We start from the raw sequence: 20,286 nt of genomic DNA, 5'->3' as shown, positions 1-20,286 counted from the left end.
TGTCAGAGTGCTTAAGTATGCTTCTATGCACTGTGTGTGCGCCCAGGTGTTCTTGTGTGCATATACTCCAGTGCTCACACACATATGTTATAGCAGCACATCTGCAGCGGTAAGAGGGCAACTTTTCACAATCAGCTCTCTATCCACTGTGGGTTCCAGGAACCGCACTGAGGTCATCAGGCTTTGAGTGGCAAGCACTTTCACCAATGGAGCCATATCACCAGCCATAGTCCCTCCTCAACACATGTTTTCCTCTCTCCCTCCCTCGCTGTCACCAGTTCAGTGCAGAATCAGCTACACCTGTATCCCACATACTTTAGAAATCTGCAGAATCTGGAAGCGCTCATACTCTCTCAAAGTGGGGATGTTCTCCATTCCACCCAACTGCAACTCCTCAGTAACCTTCTAAATAGGTCTATTACACATCCAGAATCACACACTATCACAAGGGCAACCCGGAAAACTGCTCCAGGCACTCACTAAGAGATGTGATGGAACGGAGTGTATTGTTCCTTCCCAGTAGACACCTGCTGCCCGGTGGGGAATGACACTCTTCAGAGGTCGGCCTCGAATAGGGAAATAGAGGAGATGAGGTCAAAGCCAGTTTAATGTGCTAAATAAAACCCACTCTGCAAAGAAAGGGCAGAAGCCTCAGCCCCAGGACCGCTGGTCCACTCTCTTCACATGCACTTCCTTCCAAGGCCCAAGTGGGTGGGCAGGCATGCTGGGATGTCTTAGGTCTGAGATCACTCGACAGGAAGACAAGCAGGCATGGCAAGACTGTGCTTTCAAAACAGCCTGACTTCTGGGCAGAAGAATGAACCGGTGAGTTCGTACTGTTGTTCACAATGAAACGCAGCCTGTTTAATATAATTCCAGCTTCTTAAAATGAGTCTCGACACATATGTAACTGATTGCGGGGTTGAAAAACATCTGGCAACAGAAAGTTTCTGAACTGAAAAGCACCTGTGTAAGGAAGCAAGCTATGGGGGTGACTTCACCGCTGCCTTGCACTCTTTGCACTGCACAGGCCACTACGCTCAAGGCCAACACCTGAAATGCCCCAGGTGTCTGGTGTAGGGCTATTTGCATCGGAATTAGTCTCGCTCAGCTATCTACATAAGGTCAGCCTAAGCTGCCAGAGACCTTGTGTCAAAAACGGGAAGGGGAAAGATGGTTACTTTGATGCACTCGAGAGTGGAGCCCGAGTGCCACCACACCCAGCACACTGCAGTGCTTTCACCCTAAGAAAGGTAATGATGCTGTTCACTGTTAATCCTACAATGCTGTGAACCGTAATCCTACAAACTCATGAGGCAGAGGCAGGAGGTTCTCTCTGAGTTAGAGACCAGCCAGCCGGTCTAAAAGAGTTCCAGGTCAGTCAAGGCTACACAGACCCTGCCCCCAAAATAAACAAAACATGTATGATTATTACTAGCAAATGTTTGGTCTGCATACCTATTTTAGAATTTCAAATTACATTTATTTATTTGGGGGTGGGGGTGGGGTTAGCAGGAAAGAGTATGCCTGTAATGGTCAGGACAACTTAGGGGGTTAGTTCTGTTCCTCCACCCTTAGGTCCAAGGGGTCAAACTCAAATAGTTAGCCTTGGTTGGTATCAAGCACCTTAACTTGATGAGCTTTGCATACCTATTTTATAAACTTATATGCCAAAGGTGATATAAAATCTTAAGAAAATGTCAGTGAAAAATGTTTAAGAAACCCCAGAGCTGGGGGGCGGTGGCGCACACCTTTAATCCCAGCACTCGGGAGGCAGAGGCAGGCGGATCTCTGTGAGTTTGAGGCCAGCCTGGTCTACAGAGTGAGATCCAGGAAAAGCACAAAGCTACACAGAGAAACCCTGTCTCGAGAAAAAAAAAAAAAAAGAGAGAGTTGTATTTATCTTGAATTAAAAGGCTTAAAATGATTTAATTGCAAGAGTGCTTGCTTCCCATGAAAACTAATGCTAGGATTTGGATGAGTTTTGCACCTTCCCCAAAGGTCCATGTCCTGAGACTTAGTAACCAGTGAGACAACGTGTGAGATGATGGGACTTGTTTAGAGGTACAGATGAACGGGAAGACATGGGGAGGGGAGAGGTGTGTGTATCTTACTTGGAAGTGATCACCACGGTTCTTGAGGACTCCGGTTGATTACCATGAGACTTGTACAACACATCAAGGAGAGTGGCACCCTACCAACTCTGGCTTCCTGAATTGCATCATGAAACCTCTTCTCCTTGTGTGTGTACCCTTACTGAGATGCAATCGATTCTGACAGGATGCAGTTGAGGGGGGCCTCACTATGCTTTTTGATCTTGTGGCTTGAATAAGAAATGTTCCCCGCACCTCAGGCATTCAAATTCTTAGTCCCAGTTGGTGTTGCTGTTTGGGGAGATGGCACGTGTGCGCCATCACACACTCTCTCTCTCTCTCTCACCTTGCCACACTTCCATTTTGTTATCTTGCTTTGTTTGTGTCTGCTGCTGAAGGTTATGACCCCTCTGCCTCTTCCTGCTCCAGCTGCCTGATGCCGGGTCTTCCCTGCCATTATGGACTCACTCTGGAGCCCTAGCAAAAATTTAACTCTTCCTTCCATAAACTACTTTTGGTCATGGTATCTCATGTAGCTAATACACCCACCCCCCCACCACACACACACAACTTCAAACTAAATAAAACTTTTTGTTCACCCATGACTCATCTTAACCATTGTCATAACAATGCAAGCTGACCAATGCACCAAATAAAAATCTTTTGAAAACCAACCATGGTAGCTCCCATCTTTAATCCCTGCATTTGGGAGGCTACAGAGAGGATTATCAGGAGTTTGAAGTCATCTGAGCTACACAGTGAGACTCTACTTCAAAAACAAAACCGGGTGTTTCTTTCCCAAGCACCATGAAGGTAGATAACACCGAACATTTTAACAAGGATGGCGCTGGCCAGAAGGAACACACACCATCCCCCACCCGACTTAGTGTTCCCTTGGCTTGTATCCACTGTGCTGATTTCCACCCACGGTTAGCAGAACGCTTTTCCAAAGCCATATGGACCAAGACGATGACTCATCTGTCATCCAGAATTCCTTCTAAGACAGGCCTGTACACATCCAATCACCTTTAGCACACTCAACAAGCACATCCTCTGCTAAGCACAAGCATGTGCCCTGCCAACATAAGGGGTCTGAAGTAGAGCACAGAACATGGGGACCAGGCAGCCCTGATACCTGCATGGTGCCAAATGGACAGATTCCAGAGCTTTGAAGAAAAATCAAAACCAAAAATGACCAGATGGGTTTTCAGAAGATGAAAACTGAAGCAGTTGGGAGACTGACGCACTTCACTAAAACAGGCTGGTGGTGATGGAAGAGGACTAGCTAGTCTCTGAGAGAACAGCTAAGACAAAAGCAAGCAGGAAAAGAGACGTAAGAAGGCTAAATCTTTAAAGCCTGTTTTCTGTTATTTTTTTTATTCTTCACAGGTTTCTGACCTCCTTGAGATCCATCTGCCTCTGCCTCCCAGTGCTGGGATTAAAGGCGTGCTTAAAGCTATTTTTGAACTTCATACTTCATGTAATAACCTACAAAAAACAAAAAACCCAGGCCCTGTACACTAGCCATGCCAAACACATAAACCCTCATGGCATTGACTCAAATGTTACACTTCTAAGCATTTTTACATCCAGTCATCTTATTTCATCCTTAATCTCTTTCCTAATCCATCGTCCACAATGAATCAAGCGCACAGAAGAGCATGGTGACCTGCCCAAGGTTACACACACACTGTCTGGAAGGAGGAGAAGAGTTAAGATTCAAGAGGAGCAGTCTGGCCCCGATACCCATTAGCCACCTCTCGAGGGAAATTTAATAGAGATAATGACCCCTAAAAGTACACAAATTTTATTCCACAAGGCATGAGCCCTTATGATTAAAGAACTTTAAAAGGAATTACTGGCAGGTATCAGCAAATCTAAAGCTCATCCCAAATACATACACATACACATACACACACACACACACACACACACACACACACACACACACCAAAGTATTTGGGAAACGAGTACAATAGTGTACACCTACATAGTGCCACTGCTGGGTGTGAAGTGTCACTCAGCTGTGAACCCTGCACGGGACTTGCCAGGCGAACTATGCCAACCAACAGATGCAATAGTGGTAGCCCTGCTTTGGGGGATAATAACCAACTGCTTTCTGATTGGATCTGAGGTTCAACCCACAGGAAGGAATTCACCTCTGGTACTGTAAACTTGTTCAAAAGCCTAGTGAGAACACAACTGCTGCTGTTCCGCTAAGTGGACATGATGATGGGTCTTGTCTGTCAAACTGACTTCTTCTAAGTATTTACGTTGACGACCACAGGTTAGTGGTGCCATCAGGTTTGCTCAAAGAGGCTTCTGTTTGCCATGGGCGGCAGTTCAAGTAGAAGCCGTTAACTGTTCAAACATACGTGACTATTTAGAATTCATTCCTAAACAGGGCATCTGTGTTACCAACCTCTCCACACCCATGACCACATCCACCGAGGCTTAGAAAACACCACAGAACTCCAGTGTGTGCTGGCTACTTTTGTGTCAACTTGACACAAGCCAGTATCTGATAGGAAGGAACCTCAATTGAGACACTGTCTCCATACGGGCTGTCGGCAGGCCTGTGGGTCATTTTCTTAATTAGTGATTGATGTGAGAGGGCCAGGTCCATTGTGAGTGGGGCCACTCCTGGCCGGGGACAATGGTCCTGGGTGCTACAAGAAAAGAGGCTGGTCGGGCACTGGTGGCGCATGCCTTTAATCCCAGCACTCGGGAGGCAGAGCCAGGCGGATCTCTGTGTGTTCGAGGCCACCCTGGGCTACCAAGTGAGTTCCAGGAAAGGTGCAAAGCTACACAGAGAAACCCTGTCTCTGTGTAGAAAGAAAACAGGCTGAATATGTAATATGGAATATGCAAGTAAATCCATAGCCTCTACATTAGCTCCTGCCTCCAGGTTCCTACCCTAACTTCCTTCTATGATGAACTGCGATGTGAGAAGTGTAAGCAAATCACTCTTGGTCATGGTTTTTAATCACAGCAATAGGAACACTAATTAAAACAGGGTGAGAAGAGGTGTGGAATGCCATCTTCTAACGAATGGCAGTTGTGATTACTTACACAAGACCTGCCTAAAACTGGGCCCACTGGCATTCTGTCCTGGAAAGGTTCACAAGGCTCTGCCACTCCCCGAAGACTCACAGGCAATTTAGTGGGGCTGCTCCAGGAGAAAAAGACATTTTCTTCAGTGGCACAGCAGCTGGGAAGTCGCCTGGTCTCCTGTAAATAAGCCCTCACCCACGCTCTTTAATTAAACTCACCGGGGCACACATAAAAAACTAAAAAATGAAACAGAAAAATAGAATGGGAACTAGTTGGGGAAAGGTGAGCTCAGCTGGAGTGAGACAACAGATGAAGAGCAAATATAAAAAAAACATTTATGTACAAAACTTCATGATGAAACTCATGTAAGTAATAAGTAGCAATAAAGATATTTTAAGTACTCTCCTAATACTAAGATGCTTTTCTTGGTTATTTGATCACAGTGACGTACAATTTGAATAACAAGACACAAAATCCAAAGGATTTTTTGCCTTTCTTTTTCTTCAAAGCTCAGAAAATGCTAGGCTGAGTCATGCCCCACTTGCTCTGTACCCACCCTCCCACTCAAATCCCTATTTTCTAAACCACATTTTCTACCTGGGGAACATCCATCTTCTCAACTACATTTTATGTGTGAATGTTTGCCTGCATGTTCGCATGTGTGCCGTGTACATGCCTGGTGCCCCAGGAGGCCAGAAGTTCCTGGATCCCCCAGAATTGGAGCTACCATGTGTGTGCTGGTAAGGAAACCCAGGTTCCCTGTAAGAACAGCAAATGTTCTTTTAACCACTGAGCAGACCACCAATCACCTCTAAAAAATTAACCTAACCCTTTCTTTCATCAGGAAAACAATGTTCTCCCTTGTCCTCGGAGAACCATAAAACTTATGTTTTCTCTTACAGTATTTATAGCTTTTTTTTTTTTTTTTAACATTTCTTTACACAGCTTACCCCTTTCCTGAGACAGCTAATAGCACCTTAAAAAAAGTGTCTTAAACTATTTACCAAAAAGGAGGTCAAATAAACATCCTTGAAGACACATCCCTGGGCAGAAATTCAGAATGGAATGTAGTTGGTTATTTTACTCTTTGCTCGTTAGGGGCCCGACACCCAGCTCCCAGATAATACATGGAGAGTTACTACTTATGAATGCCCGGCCTTGTTTCTAGCCAGCTTTTCTTAACTTAAATGAGCCTGTCTATCTTTTGCCTCTAGGCTTTTACCTTTCTCCATTCTATATACTTTCCTTTCTTTACTTTATTCCATAGCTGGCTGTGTTGGCTGGCCCCTGGTGTCCTCGCTCCTCCCCTCCCTCTCTCTCATTCTTCTCCTATTTATTCTCTCTGCCTGGCAGCCCTGCCTACTGATGATGGCCGTTCAGCTCTTTATGAGGTCAATCAGGTGTTTTAGGCAGGCAAGGTAACAACAGCTTTACATAGTTAAACAAATGCAACACATCTATGCATCCTTAAGCAAACATTCCACAGCATAAAAGAATAGAACATATCTTTTAACTAATATTTCCCAACAATGGCTGGATCCTAAGAACACACTGTACCTCACTGCCCCACAAAGGCCCTATTCACCATGATAGCCCAGGCTGGCTTACAACTTGCTGTAAATCCCCTGCCTCAGCCTTCCAAGGGCAGAGATAAGAGGTACCACCCCCCCCCACACACACACACACACACAGAGATTTGGCTAAGGCTACCATTTTTATAATCTAGGCTTTCTAGACAACCCCGGTGAATGAAAACACCTCTTAATTTAAGATGGTACACCCAGTGTAACCTCAGACACCTTGGAACTAAGGCAATGGCTGCGGACTTCCCTCAGGTCTTGGAGAGGGGCAGCTGTAAAATCTACGAGAACAATCACAGGTGCTAAAAGCCCAGCCTGCCCATGACCCACTTACCATCTAGCAGCCAGTGTTCGGAGCTCCGGGTCTCCAGTTCTGACACCATTAGGCGTGTGATCACATGATCTGGAACCAAAAGACCTTTTTCTAGGTACTGCTTTGCTGTGTCACCGACTTCTGTTTAAAAGAGAAGAGGGGGAAAAAAACCACTCAAGAAGGCTTCCAAGATGGGTGTTGGCACAGCAAGTTCTAGGTCAACCTGGGCTCTATGAGATCCGTCTCCCAAACCTTGGGAGAAGTTAAAACAGTCTTGACCACTTAGCCTTTTGGCTCATCATCCATGACATGGCAGCCAAAGTTGAAAAGAGGTGTAACAGTGTTTTAATATTGGTTCTTACAACGGGACTCTGTTGATTACTTAATGCCTGTAGATTATAAAAAGCAACTCTTAGAGATATCACAGGCAAAAATACAAGAAGAATGGCTAAGATTACAATGAGGAGACAGATGGAACGCAAAAAAAGAAGCACTGGAGGTAAGCCACAGCCTGGGCACCAAGGTCCCAACAAAGACAATAAAACAGGAACAAGTGTTCACCAAGCATAGTGCTGCACGCCTGAATCCCAGCACTTGGGAGGCAGAGGCAGGTGGATCTCTGTGAGTTGGAGGTCAGCCTGGTCTACATAGTGAGTTCCAGGACAGCCAGAGCTAAATCGTAAGACACTGTCTTGAAAAAAAGCCCCAAATCCACCCACCCAACCCTGCCCCCCCCCAAAAAAAAAGGTATTCATCAAGCAGTGCAGGAAGACTGGAGAAGGCTCAACCATTCCCTGGGTAATCAGAGGGAAAAGAAACCATTCCAGCTGGCACATGACTTTAATCCTTTAATCACAACACTTAATAGGGAGACAGAAGCAGGTAGATCTCTGAAAGTGAGGCTAGTCTGATCTACAAAACAAATTCCAGGCTGGTTAGGGCTACAGTTAGACCCTGTCTCAAACAAACAAACAAACAAAAAACACACCACATAGGTAGGCATGATAGTCCACACCTATTATCCCAACACTCAGGAGGCCAAGGTGGAAGGATCAAGGGTTTAAAATAAGGTTACGTTATAAAGACCCTGTCTCTACACTGTAACACACACACACACACACACACACACACACACGTTTCTTTGCCTGAGCCTTGATAATCAGATGATACCCAGTGACACGGTTGTAAAGGTTAATTTGGTGTTATTAGTGGAAAGGATGTGCATTTTAAAACATACTTCAGAGAAAAACAGTTTCTTATATTTAGGAACCATTACATAGGACTGGCAGACAAAGGACTGGGTTAAACCTACACATTTCTAAGAACTGAACATTTTCAACAAAAATGAAGTCCTCTGCTGACCAGGGATCTGAACCACTAACTAACAGCCACATATTCGCAGGCAGGAAGTTCTTTCAAAAACACAAAAGCAGGCAGGCAGGATGGCTCAGTGGGGAAAGGTGCCTGCTGCGAAACCCGACCACCTGAGACCCTGGGACCCACGGGGTAGAGGACAGACTCCAGCAAACTGTCCACTTACCTCCACTCAAGCTAGGGCACATACCTGCACACTAGGATGGATGGGCAGGCAGGTAGATAGATATCTAATATTAGCAGTGGGGGAAACGCCTGAGAAATACAGACATATTTATAGACAGACAGAACAAGTAAAATGGCTGAGGATTTTACAAGGAAAATGCCTGAGAAGTATGAACAGATAGACAGACAGACAGACAAAGTAGTGTATCCAAGAATATTACTAGGACAACGCCTGAGAAGTAAATATTTTGGCCCCGCTCTCCCCTCGAATTTGTGTAGACCGGTTGCCTCCCCAGCTGGAGTCTTCCTATCCTCAAGGGAAGCACCAACCACAGGCTGTGGAAATCTCCATGTCACTCAATCCTACTACTGTAGGCTGGCTAAAAACACAGGTCCGTGTGGCCTACCCAGCCCCAGTTGATACATCGACAACACAACCCCTCCACCTGAGACTCAGGGAACCTCTCAGGAGAGGGAAGACAGCTAAAAGCCAAAGGAGCAGAAGTAAGTCGGCTGTAAGATTATGCCTTCCAACATGGCAAGGAAGCCACACACCCACGAAATCTCAACAATATAGCTACCTGAACAGGACCTGAACAGTGAGATCTCCAGTCGACTAACACAGATGGGGAAAGCTTTTGGAGCCTCACACATAGATGAAGAGTTACAGGCTGATAATGACTGATGGAAGAGGGAGAATTAAATCTTCTCCAACTGTTTATCCAATACCAAGGCGTCAGTCCCAAAAGCAAATACATACAAACAACACTAAAATAGAATCAGTGGATTATATTTATATATTCACTCATTCTTGTTTTCTCCTTTTTTATTTAAAAAGGAGACAGGATGTCTCTATGCAGCCTGGCTGTCCTATAACTCACTACATAGACCAAGCTGGCCTCAACTAGAACTCAGAGATCCACCTGCCTCTGCCTCCTGAGTACACCACCAATCCTGACTGTGTATTTGTGTGCATGTGTGTGTGACAATAATAAAGAGGCCATGAATTTGAGGGGGTGATGAGAGATTAGAAGTGAGAGAGGGATGGAGTAAATGATTAAATTATATTTTAATTTAACACAGGTCCAAGCCAGCTATGGTGGCATATGTCTATAACCACCGCTGTTGGAGGATTAAGGCAAGAAGACAACATGGAGGCTACCCGGGCTGCAAAGACCCTAAGATCTGTAGCTATGGGCACCTGAGATAGCTCAGTAGGTAAAGGTACTTGCCATCAGGCTTAACCAGCAGGGAGACCTGAGGATCCTTAGGACCAAAATGGTGGGAGAAAAGAACTGATCCCCACAAGGTGTCCTCAGACACACTTCACCACAGCACATATACGCACATGTACACATACAAATTTTGAAGGAATTGCATTTATTCAACAAGTATTACTAGTAGCAAACCACATGGTGGGCAGTACTTTGGATATACAGTGATGAAGAAAGGCTCCAACATATTGAAAACAACATGGATGGAAATGTTTCCCCGAGAACAAGGACATCCGTTAGCTGAGTACCTAACACACCACAGCACTATGCTTCAGGGATTCTTCCTGCTCTCTGTCCTAAGATCCTCATGAAGGTCCTCGCCTCCAGAGAGGAGATGTATGTGAGGGCTTCGCTGGCATAATTCACACACCATACAATTTCCATTTCATGACACACCACCCAGTGACTTTTAGTACATTCTTAATGTTGTACAACTGTTACCAGAGCTGAATTAAGGCTTCTGTTGCTGTTGCTACTACTCTTTGCAACTGAACACATCCACGGCCTAGTGTCCGAAAGGAGCAATCCACAGGTATACATTGGCGGCAGTTCCTAATTTCAGAAAGCTTTATATCCCAGAAACAAGTTCTAGGCCCATTATAGCAAGCCCAACTCCCTCCCTCCCTCCAGCACTGCCTCCCTCCATAACAACTCCTTTCTGACTCCGTGTACACGCACTCACGTGCACACACGTGTGCCACACAGTGAGGAGAGAAGAGGAAGAATTAGTTGGGGAAGGAGAGGAAGGGGCAAAAAGACAAAGCAGACAGACTGAGACTTAATTCAATACTGTACCTTCATGGTGCACGTATGAATGCGCGAAAACCCTAGGAAAAGTCAATTTTACTCTAACAAAACAGAGCTCCTATCCAAAGACAAGGCTGAGGCAGGTGGATCATCATGAGTTCAAGGCCAGGGAGAGACAGTATCGAGGAAGAGATGAAGAATGAGGCTGACAGGTTGGGGGGATCAAATTCAGTTGGCAGAATGTTTGCTCAGCACACACACGTCCCTGGGTACTATCACACTGGGGTGTAACACCTAGTGTGGTGGTGCACGCAGGAGCCCCAACACTGAGTGGACAGAGACAGAAGATAAGTTCAAGGTCATCCTTGGCTATGGAAGAGATTGTAGGCCCGCCTGGGCTACCAAGACCCTCCTAAAGAGCTATTGTCACATATCCCAGATAGCATCTTGTTCAAAGGAGCTCAAACAATGAGAATGACTAAGAATAAATGGCTGGCTAGATGACTGCCATGTGTGTTAATACTGGCAGTGTTGGGGTGAACCCAGAGCCAGAAGTTTTCCTGTGTCCCACCTGGCCAACGGTTGGAACAAAAATCTCTCCCACTTGCATCCCCCAAGTAAACAGACAGAGGCTTATGTTAATTATAACTGCTTGGCCATTAGTTCAGGCTTATTACTGACTAACTTTTACACTTAAATTAACCCATAATTCTTATCTATGTTTATTTAGCCACATGGCTGGGTACCTCTTCTCAGTTCTGCCTTGCCATCTTGCTTCCACTGTGTTTGGCTGGCGACTCTTGACTCAGCTCTTCCTCTCCCCAGAATTCTCCTCTCTGTTTTCCCCACCTACTTCCTGCCTTACCTGGCTACTGGCCAATCAGGGTTTTATTTATTAACCAAATCAGAGCAGCACATATATACACAGCAGCATACAGAACGACATCCCACAGCCGAGCCTCACACATATGGGCTGAGTACACTATCACTGAGGATTTTACACCCCGGCCACTGGCCCAGTCCTAAAGAGAAGAACAGGGAAGGAACAGAGAAGGCACATGGGGGGCACACGGCAAGTATTCGAGGCACCCAGCATACACAGAGAAACTTCAAGCACCCAAAATGGAAAGGGTGTGTGTGGCATTCAAAGCGGCTTGACAAAGGTCACTCCCAGACCCAAGACCAGTGACTTCAACTGAGGGACTTGGTGCATACTTGAAGTGTGGGGAGGGCCCTCCAGAGAAAACAAAGAACTTCAAGGCAGCATGGCAGAGCCCTCAAAGAAGGTGCATGTCACACAATAGGGCAATGACAAAGGAATGGGAGGCTGTGCCAGCCAAGCATAAGACAAAGGCCTGGCACAAGATGCAGAAGCAAGGGAAGGAGCCCTGCGTCTGTCCCTTGAGAGAGTTCCTTGGCTTGATCTGAACCAAGCTTAAAATAACCCTGTGGAAGACTTCCAGCACCCACTCCAGTACGCAACTGACAGAAGGGTCCAAGTGCAGCACACTTCCCAACTATTTCAGACATTGTGGCCTCCCTCTGAAGGATGACAGGCAACATGTCCACTGCCCTGACACAACACATGACCCGTCTTCTCAACCTCCACCCACCACAAAGACCCACCACCATCAGAACCTGCCAATGAAGAAAGAAAGTACAGGAGAACAGAGCACCTTGTCACAAGACAGGTCATTCCAAGAACTGTCCCTGCACCTCCCCTAGTCAGGTAACTTAGAATAAAAAGTACTCATTAAAAGCTAATGCCAGCATGTTACATGAATTAAAACACAGTTGATCCAACTTCCCCAAGGAGTCCAAAGATTGCTTGCAGGTGCTCTCCCTCTCTCTTCCCTCCCTCCTTCCCCCCTCCCCTCCTCCACACTTGGGGGGATGCTAGATAGAGATGGGGTATCTCTAACACAGACTGGCCTCTCATGTGTCAGGATTAGAGGGTGTGTATCACCTTCCTGGCAATTTTTTTAAACTTCAAATCTACAGAGCTTAAGCCAAGTGGCTCATCCTTCCAAAGTTCATACTTCCAAGAAAATTTCGTTAGTTCAGTTGTTTGGGGTTTTAAGGCTGCCCACATTCATGGAAGCAACTAGTAGATTGTTGAGTATACCACCACACGGCCAGCTGCAAATGGGCACCATGCAGGACCCATTGTGAATATTCCTAAAATGAAAAGAAAATGCCTCTTTCTTTGGAACTAGGGAAGGCAGTGTGTAGGGGACACTCTCCAAAAGGAGCTCGAGAAACACAGAATCTCTGGAAGGCACCCCACAACTACCTTTTTAATACAGTCACCTAAAACACCGCAGAGTCACTCAGCACTCAGAGAAGAACTGGGTTCCGAATAACGGGAGTAATTTCAGAAGGATGTGGCAGTCAGAGGGAGCCTATACTGTCTGGGGCTGATTGCAGTTGTAGGTCTTATTGCTTGAATAACATGTGATTCCACTAAGAACTCATTGAGCTGGGATGTGATGGATGCCAGGCCCTGCACCAGCCTACCACTCTCTCCCAGTGCTTCAACAACAAAATGCCATGGCAATGACTGTCAATGGGCAGAAAATTAAAGCCAGTAATTACCGCAATTGAATTACAAAGGCCATATATAGTGATATACGCCTATAACCCCAATTAATACTTGTCAGGAAGGATTGCCATAAGTTCAAAGTCAGCCTAGTATACACAGTGAGTTCTAGGCACCTAAGGTTACACAGCAAACAAAACCCTGTCTCAAAAAGACAAGGACTGGCAAGATGGCTCAACCACTAAAAGCACTTGCCACTGAGAGCCTGACAACCTGAGTTAGATGCCTGGGATCCACAGAGGAGAGAAAACTGATTCCCTCTAGTTATCCTCCATCATAACCCCTCCAAACGTGGGGGTGTGGTTTTGGAAGATTTAGGTGACACAGCCTTGCTGGAGGAAAGAAGTATGTCGCAGAACACACGTGTGTGCTGGGGGTGGGGAGCAGGCATCACAAGTCGAAATGCTCACCTACTTCCAGTTTACTCTCTGAGTATGCCTGTGGCTGAGGATGTGAGTTCTCAGCTTCACGCTTCCACCACGCCTGCAGCCTACTGCCATGCCTCCTCCCCGCCATAGACTCCAATCTCAATAGAAACATTAGCTAAAATAAACCCTTCCATGAGATACCTCCGTCATGTTGTTTTCTCACAGCAACCAATACAATGCTCACCTGTCTTTTGTTGGCAAAATCTATTTTTCTTCCTAAAGAACCTGGCTAGTTACACAAAAGTTAAAAACCACACAAAATTATTGTAAAGATGAGTAACATCTGACAAAATTTTATGGAAAAATCAAGATTATAAGACATAGGGCAGTGGCTAGCTGGAACAGGGGTAGAAAGGGGACATTTAAAGTTACCAGTAATGTTCTATTTCTTGGACTAGTAAAGAATACATAACTGCTGCCCCCTCCTCTCTCTCTCTCTCTCTCTCTCTTTGTTCTGACCAAGTGAGAGCAGACTGGATTCAGAAGACAAGCTAGTCAAATGTCTACCAGGCAGCGGCAACTTCCCACGATGCCTGGCTGGGTCACGAAAGACCAACTTTCTGTGCCCATTCAATGCCTCTGGGAAAAGAATTGGCAAGGAACCAATTCCTTCCCAAGGCTGCACACCCTCTAAGTACCAAACACAATGTGGAAGGGACAAAATTAGAAGAAACTGGGGTCCCCAAACTATAGCTTTGGTCCTAAAGACTAAATTCTTTCTCTTTCCAGGTGCAAGAATATTTAAGCATTACTCGAAAAATACTGAGTCCTCCTATAAACTGTCCTTCATATCACTTTGCTAAATCTCTTCCAATAAGAAAATACACTTAGCCAAGCATGGTGACACATGCCTTTAAATCCAGCACTCAAGAGTCAGAGGCTGGAGGAGAAAGTCAGCTGGTCTACACAGAGTTTCAGGACTACACAGAGACCCTGTCTCAAAAAATTAAAAACCCCTAAAAAGGGGGTCACAAGGAGGGAAATGCTCATCATATAATAAATACATGTCTGAAAGCTTTAGAAAAAAAAAACATTTTAGAAAATCTTGAGTTAAAGGGGTTTATTGCCAAGCCTCATGGCCTGAGTGTGATCCATGGAACCCATATGATGGAGAGAACTCGCTCATATAAACTTCTGACTGAAACAGTACTCAAGTGCATACAGAACCAACCACACATAAATAATGCCAAGCTGAAGAGAAGTTCACCCATGGGAAAAAAAAAAAAACAAGCATGGCAGCATGTGTTAGTAATCTCACTGCTGAGGAGGAGGTGACCAGAGGCTCCCTGGAGTTTGCTGTTGAGCCCATTTAGTTTTAATGAAGCAGCCCTAGGTCCTCGGGAAAGATTCCATCTCACAAAACAAGGTGAACTACTCCTGTGAAATGATGCCCACACTGACCTGAAGCAGGAATCTTAGATGGTCTTATTAATTAAATGAAATCAAACCTGAGGCCAGTTATTGGGGTGAATGCTGGAAGATCAGAGAAGCAGAACAAGCCAGGCTACCTCACCTTGCCAGTTAGTTCCTCAGCTGCTCCTGTTTCCTCAGACTGGAAGCCTCTGAGTCCTCATCCAGCATCAATCTCAGCTGAACTGCTGCTCAAAAGCCTGAAAGCTTAACCAGCCAAATGCTGCTAGTTTCTGGTCTTCACACCTTATATATCTTTCTGCTTTCTGCCATCACTGCCTGGGATTAAAGGATCACTTCTTGGGATTAAAGTCACCATGCCTGGCTGTTTCCAATGTGGCATTGAACTCAGAGATCCAGAGGGATTTCTACCTCTGGAATGCTAGGGTTAAAGGTGTGAGTGCCACCATTTTCTAGCCTTTGTATCTAGTGGCTGTTCTGTCTCTGACCCCAGATAAGTTTTGGTAGGGTGCACAATATTTTGGGCAACACAATCCCACCACACTGACCCCCAACCACCCTTGTACAACACACAGAAATAATGCATGTCCAGGACCAAGGATGGACTCCATCTGTAGTGCTTGCCTGGCAGGCAGAGCCATGATTTCTATTCTATCTCCCAGGACTACACAAGCTAGACACGATGGTGCACACCTGTAGTCCCAGCTCTGTAGGTGCATGCGGGAGGATCAATCATACAAGTTCAAGGTCATACATACTTCACTACAGAATATCAGGCTAGCCAGGGCTAAATGAGCCCCTGACTGTAAGAAAGGCTGTCAAGGCTGGGAGATGAGATGGTCTAATGGATAGAGCGCTCACCATCCAAGTGTGAAGAGCAGAGTTCCGATCCAAGCATCCGAATAAATGACTGGATGTGGGGGCCAGCCTGTGACTGCCAAGCTCAGAAAGAGTCAAGGCATTTCTGGAGAATTTGGCTAGACCAACTCTCATCAGGAAGCTCTGGGTTCATTCAATTTGGAGGCCTGACTCAAGTAAAGACGACTAGAAATCAAGGGAAACTCCTTGTGACACCTTCATGCATGTCTACACACGTGAGGAGGCACACATTTTACCTACACACGCGCACACAGTCAGGTTGGGCACGGGGTGACCCATACCTCCAATTCATCACTCAGAAGGCTGAGGCAGGAGATTATCATGAGTTTGAGGACAGCCTGGACTACAAAGTAAGACCCTGTGTCAAAAACAAGAAAGATAAACAAGCCCAAGTCCTTTAGAGGTAGAAAGTCCTAAGTCATTTTGGCACTTAACCCCAAATGAGTCTTTTGCGACATCCAGGATGCAAGCTTTGGTCAGCCTCACTTAAGAGAAGGCTTCCCTTCCTTGGTACCACAAAGATGATTGATTTTAAATTGGCCCCCTGACACTTGCTACTGAAAGCTATGAAGAAAATTCTGAGTCTACTGCAATAAATAAGGAATATACACTCTTATAGCCAGACTGCCTGCGTTCAAGTCTCAGCTCTGTCAATTAAGGCTACTATAAAGGACTTGGATCACTTTTATGATAGTGGCTTTTATGGAAATGGCTGTGCCTCACTATATTCTGAGAGACCTGGAATGAAGCCTCTTTGCAAATGATTCCTTTCTGCAAACTGCATACAAGGGTATTAAGACACTTGCTAAGCCTTAACGGAGACTAGAAAAATGTCCCACTGGGCTGGGTTGTAGTAGTGCACGCCTTTAATCCCAGCACTCGGGAGGCAGAACTAGGCAGATCTCTGTGAGTTCGAGGCCAGCCTGGACTACAGAGTGAGTTCCAGGAAAGGCGCAAAGCTACACAAAGAAACCCTGTCTCGAAAAACCAAAAGAAAAAAAGAAAAAAAGAATGTCCCATTGGGCTAAGTGGGTGGGCTGTCCAAGCTGCACTACATGCCCCACCCCTCGGCCCCACATAGTTCTGTACACCCATCTGCCAGTGTCTGTGATCTGCACACTTGCCTGCCACCACGCTACACCTGCCATGGCCACAGTTGACTCAAATGTTATGACTGGCCAACAAACCCGAGGGGTCCTCCTCTCCAGCACAGGGTTGACGGTGCATGCCACCACACCTAGCTTTTCATGCAGATCCTGGGGATCCAAACTCAGGTCCCCCTGCTTACATAACACTTTATTTACACCCACCCAAACCCACAGCTGACTTACGTCAACAGTTCTCAAGTTCAGAGATGCCTCATCTGCACACAAAGAATGAAACATTTTATCTATGACAAAGCTTTCTTTAAACACTATCTTCTAACCCAATTCTTTGGCAAGCTCTGAGATTACTGAATTAAGCATTCTTTCACCCACGTACATGACATAAAAGAGCATTAAGTACATTCTGTCAACCTCACAAAAACTATTTCAGGCCTGTACAAACTGATGTGGAAGATTACCACAGGTTACCCACATCTAGAGTCTGACCACAAGAAGCTCTTCTTGGAGCTGACATTCATCAACACCCACAAAATGGTTTGTGTCCACTCTTAAATATCCTAAAAGATTCCCATGTATCATCCTAAAGATACACCTACCACTCCCAAACTGACATGTAGTTGCCCAGGGTTCTATTTGACAGCACAAAGAAAAAAATTCAGCTGCCTCTCTCCAACCTGTGCCTTCTTCTTGGTGTCTGCAAGATGACAGATAAGGTTTACCTACAAAATTCCATGCCAGGAGATTCTCAGGCTTTTCTAAAAGAACATGACAGAGGTCGATTTATAAATCACAATTTTTAAAACTTATAACTCAAGAATTTAATCCTCTTCATTCTTATGTTATGTTAAAGATACCTGTGGGACCGAGTCATGCCTCCATACCTTTCATTGAGGTACAGGCTTAGGTGACTAGGCTCACTGAGGGGGTAGGGGTAGGGTCACTGGTATTTAGTTAAAGAAAGCTATTGGACTCTGTTGTATGGTAAAATATTCTGTTATCTGAATCTGTTCAATCACTTATCTCTGGTCAAAATCAGGTCGATGATAAAAAATGTTTTTTAACCTACATTTAAGCCAAAATATATGAAATCACTATATCACTTATGATTAGAAGGGAAAGAATTTGTAATGTGATTCGCATCCCACCAATACCTTTTCAAAGATTGGGATGATTACAGAATGCTCAAAGGAGCAAAAATGACCCAAGGACTGTCCAGTTGAGAGCAGAGGCATCTGGGTACATGATTCTGATTCCAACTCTCTGCCCAAATGGTCAGAGTGGATACTGTCACTCATTAGACCCTCAGAGTTTCCCATCTGCCTGATACGTGGAAATTTTGATCTTTGGACATTGTATGAAAGTTGCAGGGCACTACCCACTTCCACCCAAATAATTCCTCAAACTACACCAGCTTCCTTTTATCCACCGAGGTTCCCAAGATGTGAGAATGATTTTAGTGACTAAAGAGAGTCTGTTTTCATGGGCAGAAACCACTGCAGCCTTCTGGATCCATGGCGTGGAGTTAGATTAGAACTCACGCCTCACACAACAACTGGTGTCTCTTTAATGTTCTTCCCGTTGTACTGTGCCTGGAGAGTTTAGGGCTGGTGCTGTACTCTTCAATCAGAAGGGATATTTTCATGCACTTGAAATAAGTATTTTGTAGTCTGGGCCCAAAAATGTGTCGGCAAAGGGTATGTTCTCTAACAGCAGGCATCAAGACACAGGGAAAACAGCCAGGATTCTGGACAGTCCATGGCAGACCATGACTGGGAAAGGAATTCAACACCCAAGCAAGCAGCACAAGAGGCTCCACTGCAGTCCCATAGCACATCAACCATTTGACCTTTCCTATCGATGTGACGAACACACCAGTACAAGCCCTCATTTTTTTAAAAAAAAATAATAAATCATAAAGATGATAGAATTTCATAAGCCAAGCAAATGCAGATGTCTATGTCCTAAGTATTTTCTTGGCCCAGGACCAGAACACATGTCTTCATAAAACACACCATGAACATCTGGTGCGGTACCACACACTGCCTCTCAGGCAGTCAAGAAAACAGAAGCAGCAGAAGACTGCAAGGAAAAAGATAAGGACAAGCACCCTGGAAGTCAGCCAGAACGTGAGGGTGCGGATGTAGGCCCAGAGTACTGAAGCATCTTTTCAGGCTCACATCCGCCCATCAGCCTGGTACCCATCACACCTGGCACGACAGTCCTGAGGAGTGGGATTATACCCTCTTCCTTCCTGGCCCTCTCGGTTCTCTGCAGAAACAAACCAAAGAACAGCCTCCTTGTGTGTAACCTGACCCAGTCCAGTGACCACCCCCATTCAGAGGACACCGAGGAATTTCATTTTTAATCTGACCCAAAGTCTTTCCTGGCCATGGCTGACCAACAGTTGGTGGGGCCGCCCCCGGGGCAGGGCGCATCTTGGCTGTGGATCAGCAAGAGGAGCCCCTGTTCTCCCAGCCATCTGCGCTGTGGTACAAGCGGCCGCAGCTGCCGGGCATGACTTTCTTACTCCTCTCCATCCTTCAATTCTCATCATGACCTAGTGGGGAACTGAAATCACAAACCAGTGTGCCCAGCACAGCCTCTCAAAGCAGGCTGAGAGGGCAGGCAAAAGCTGATGCTGAGGACTTCCCACGGCATTTCCTCCGCCACTGAGGTACTCTCACAGGCCAACCAGCAGTAATCACTGAGCACTAAGGACTTTGCTGGAGAGGTGGCCCCGAAGACAGGAGCTGTTGAGAGCTGTTGCTGGCCTTGCAGAAGACCTGGGTTCGGTTCCCAGCATTCACGTCAGGCACTTCAAATAATTCCAGCTCCAGGGAATAAATGTGAGAAATCCACAGAGTTTGCTTAAAGGCAAAGGGATTTATTAAGAAAGGAAAACAAGACAGAACAGAGAATTGTCACAGGGTCCTAGAAAAGGTGAGGCACGGTCCTACGCTGTTCTTCCACGCCTGAGACTGTCCCAGCACCCACGTCCCAAGAGGGAGCAAAGAGAGCGGCATTCATGCATCTTGGGTCTTAAGGGTGGCTGCAAGGACACGCCCCAGGGACATGTACTTCAAGGTCATAGGCAGGTAGAGCAGTTATAGTTACCTGCTGGTCTCTAGAGCTATGCTTCAGGGTCATAGAACATGCATCCACCACAGGGAATCTGATGCCCTCTTCTGGCTTCTGTAGGTACCCACATACATGTGGCACACAGCCAAACATATATACATGAATAAAATAAATATAAGATCTTTTAAAATAAATAAATTAAACAACAAAACAATACTCAAGACT

At 45.6% G+C, this 20,286-nt stretch overlaps 1 protein-coding gene across 1 annotated transcript in view; it reads right to left on the bottom strand.

Annotated features, from left to right (window-relative positions):
* Positions 1 to 20,286, bottom strand: part of Ak4 (adenylate kinase 4) — a 55,690-nt gene that overhangs the window by 12,628 nt on the left and 22,776 nt on the right. Inside the window, 1 exon segment of the mRNA XM_028870241.2 lies at positions 7,062 to 7,181. Within this exon segment, the coding sequence (XP_028726074.1) occupies positions 7,062 to 7,181 (120 nt within the window).

Source organism: Peromyscus leucopus, chromosome 2, assembly GCF_004664715.2.
Source record: "Peromyscus leucopus breed LL Stock chromosome 2, UCI_PerLeu_2.1, whole genome shotgun sequence".
Taxonomy (NCBI): Eukaryota; Metazoa; Chordata; class Mammalia; order Rodentia; family Cricetidae; genus Peromyscus; species Peromyscus leucopus.
This window is presented reverse-complemented; position numbering and strand designations above follow the sequence as displayed.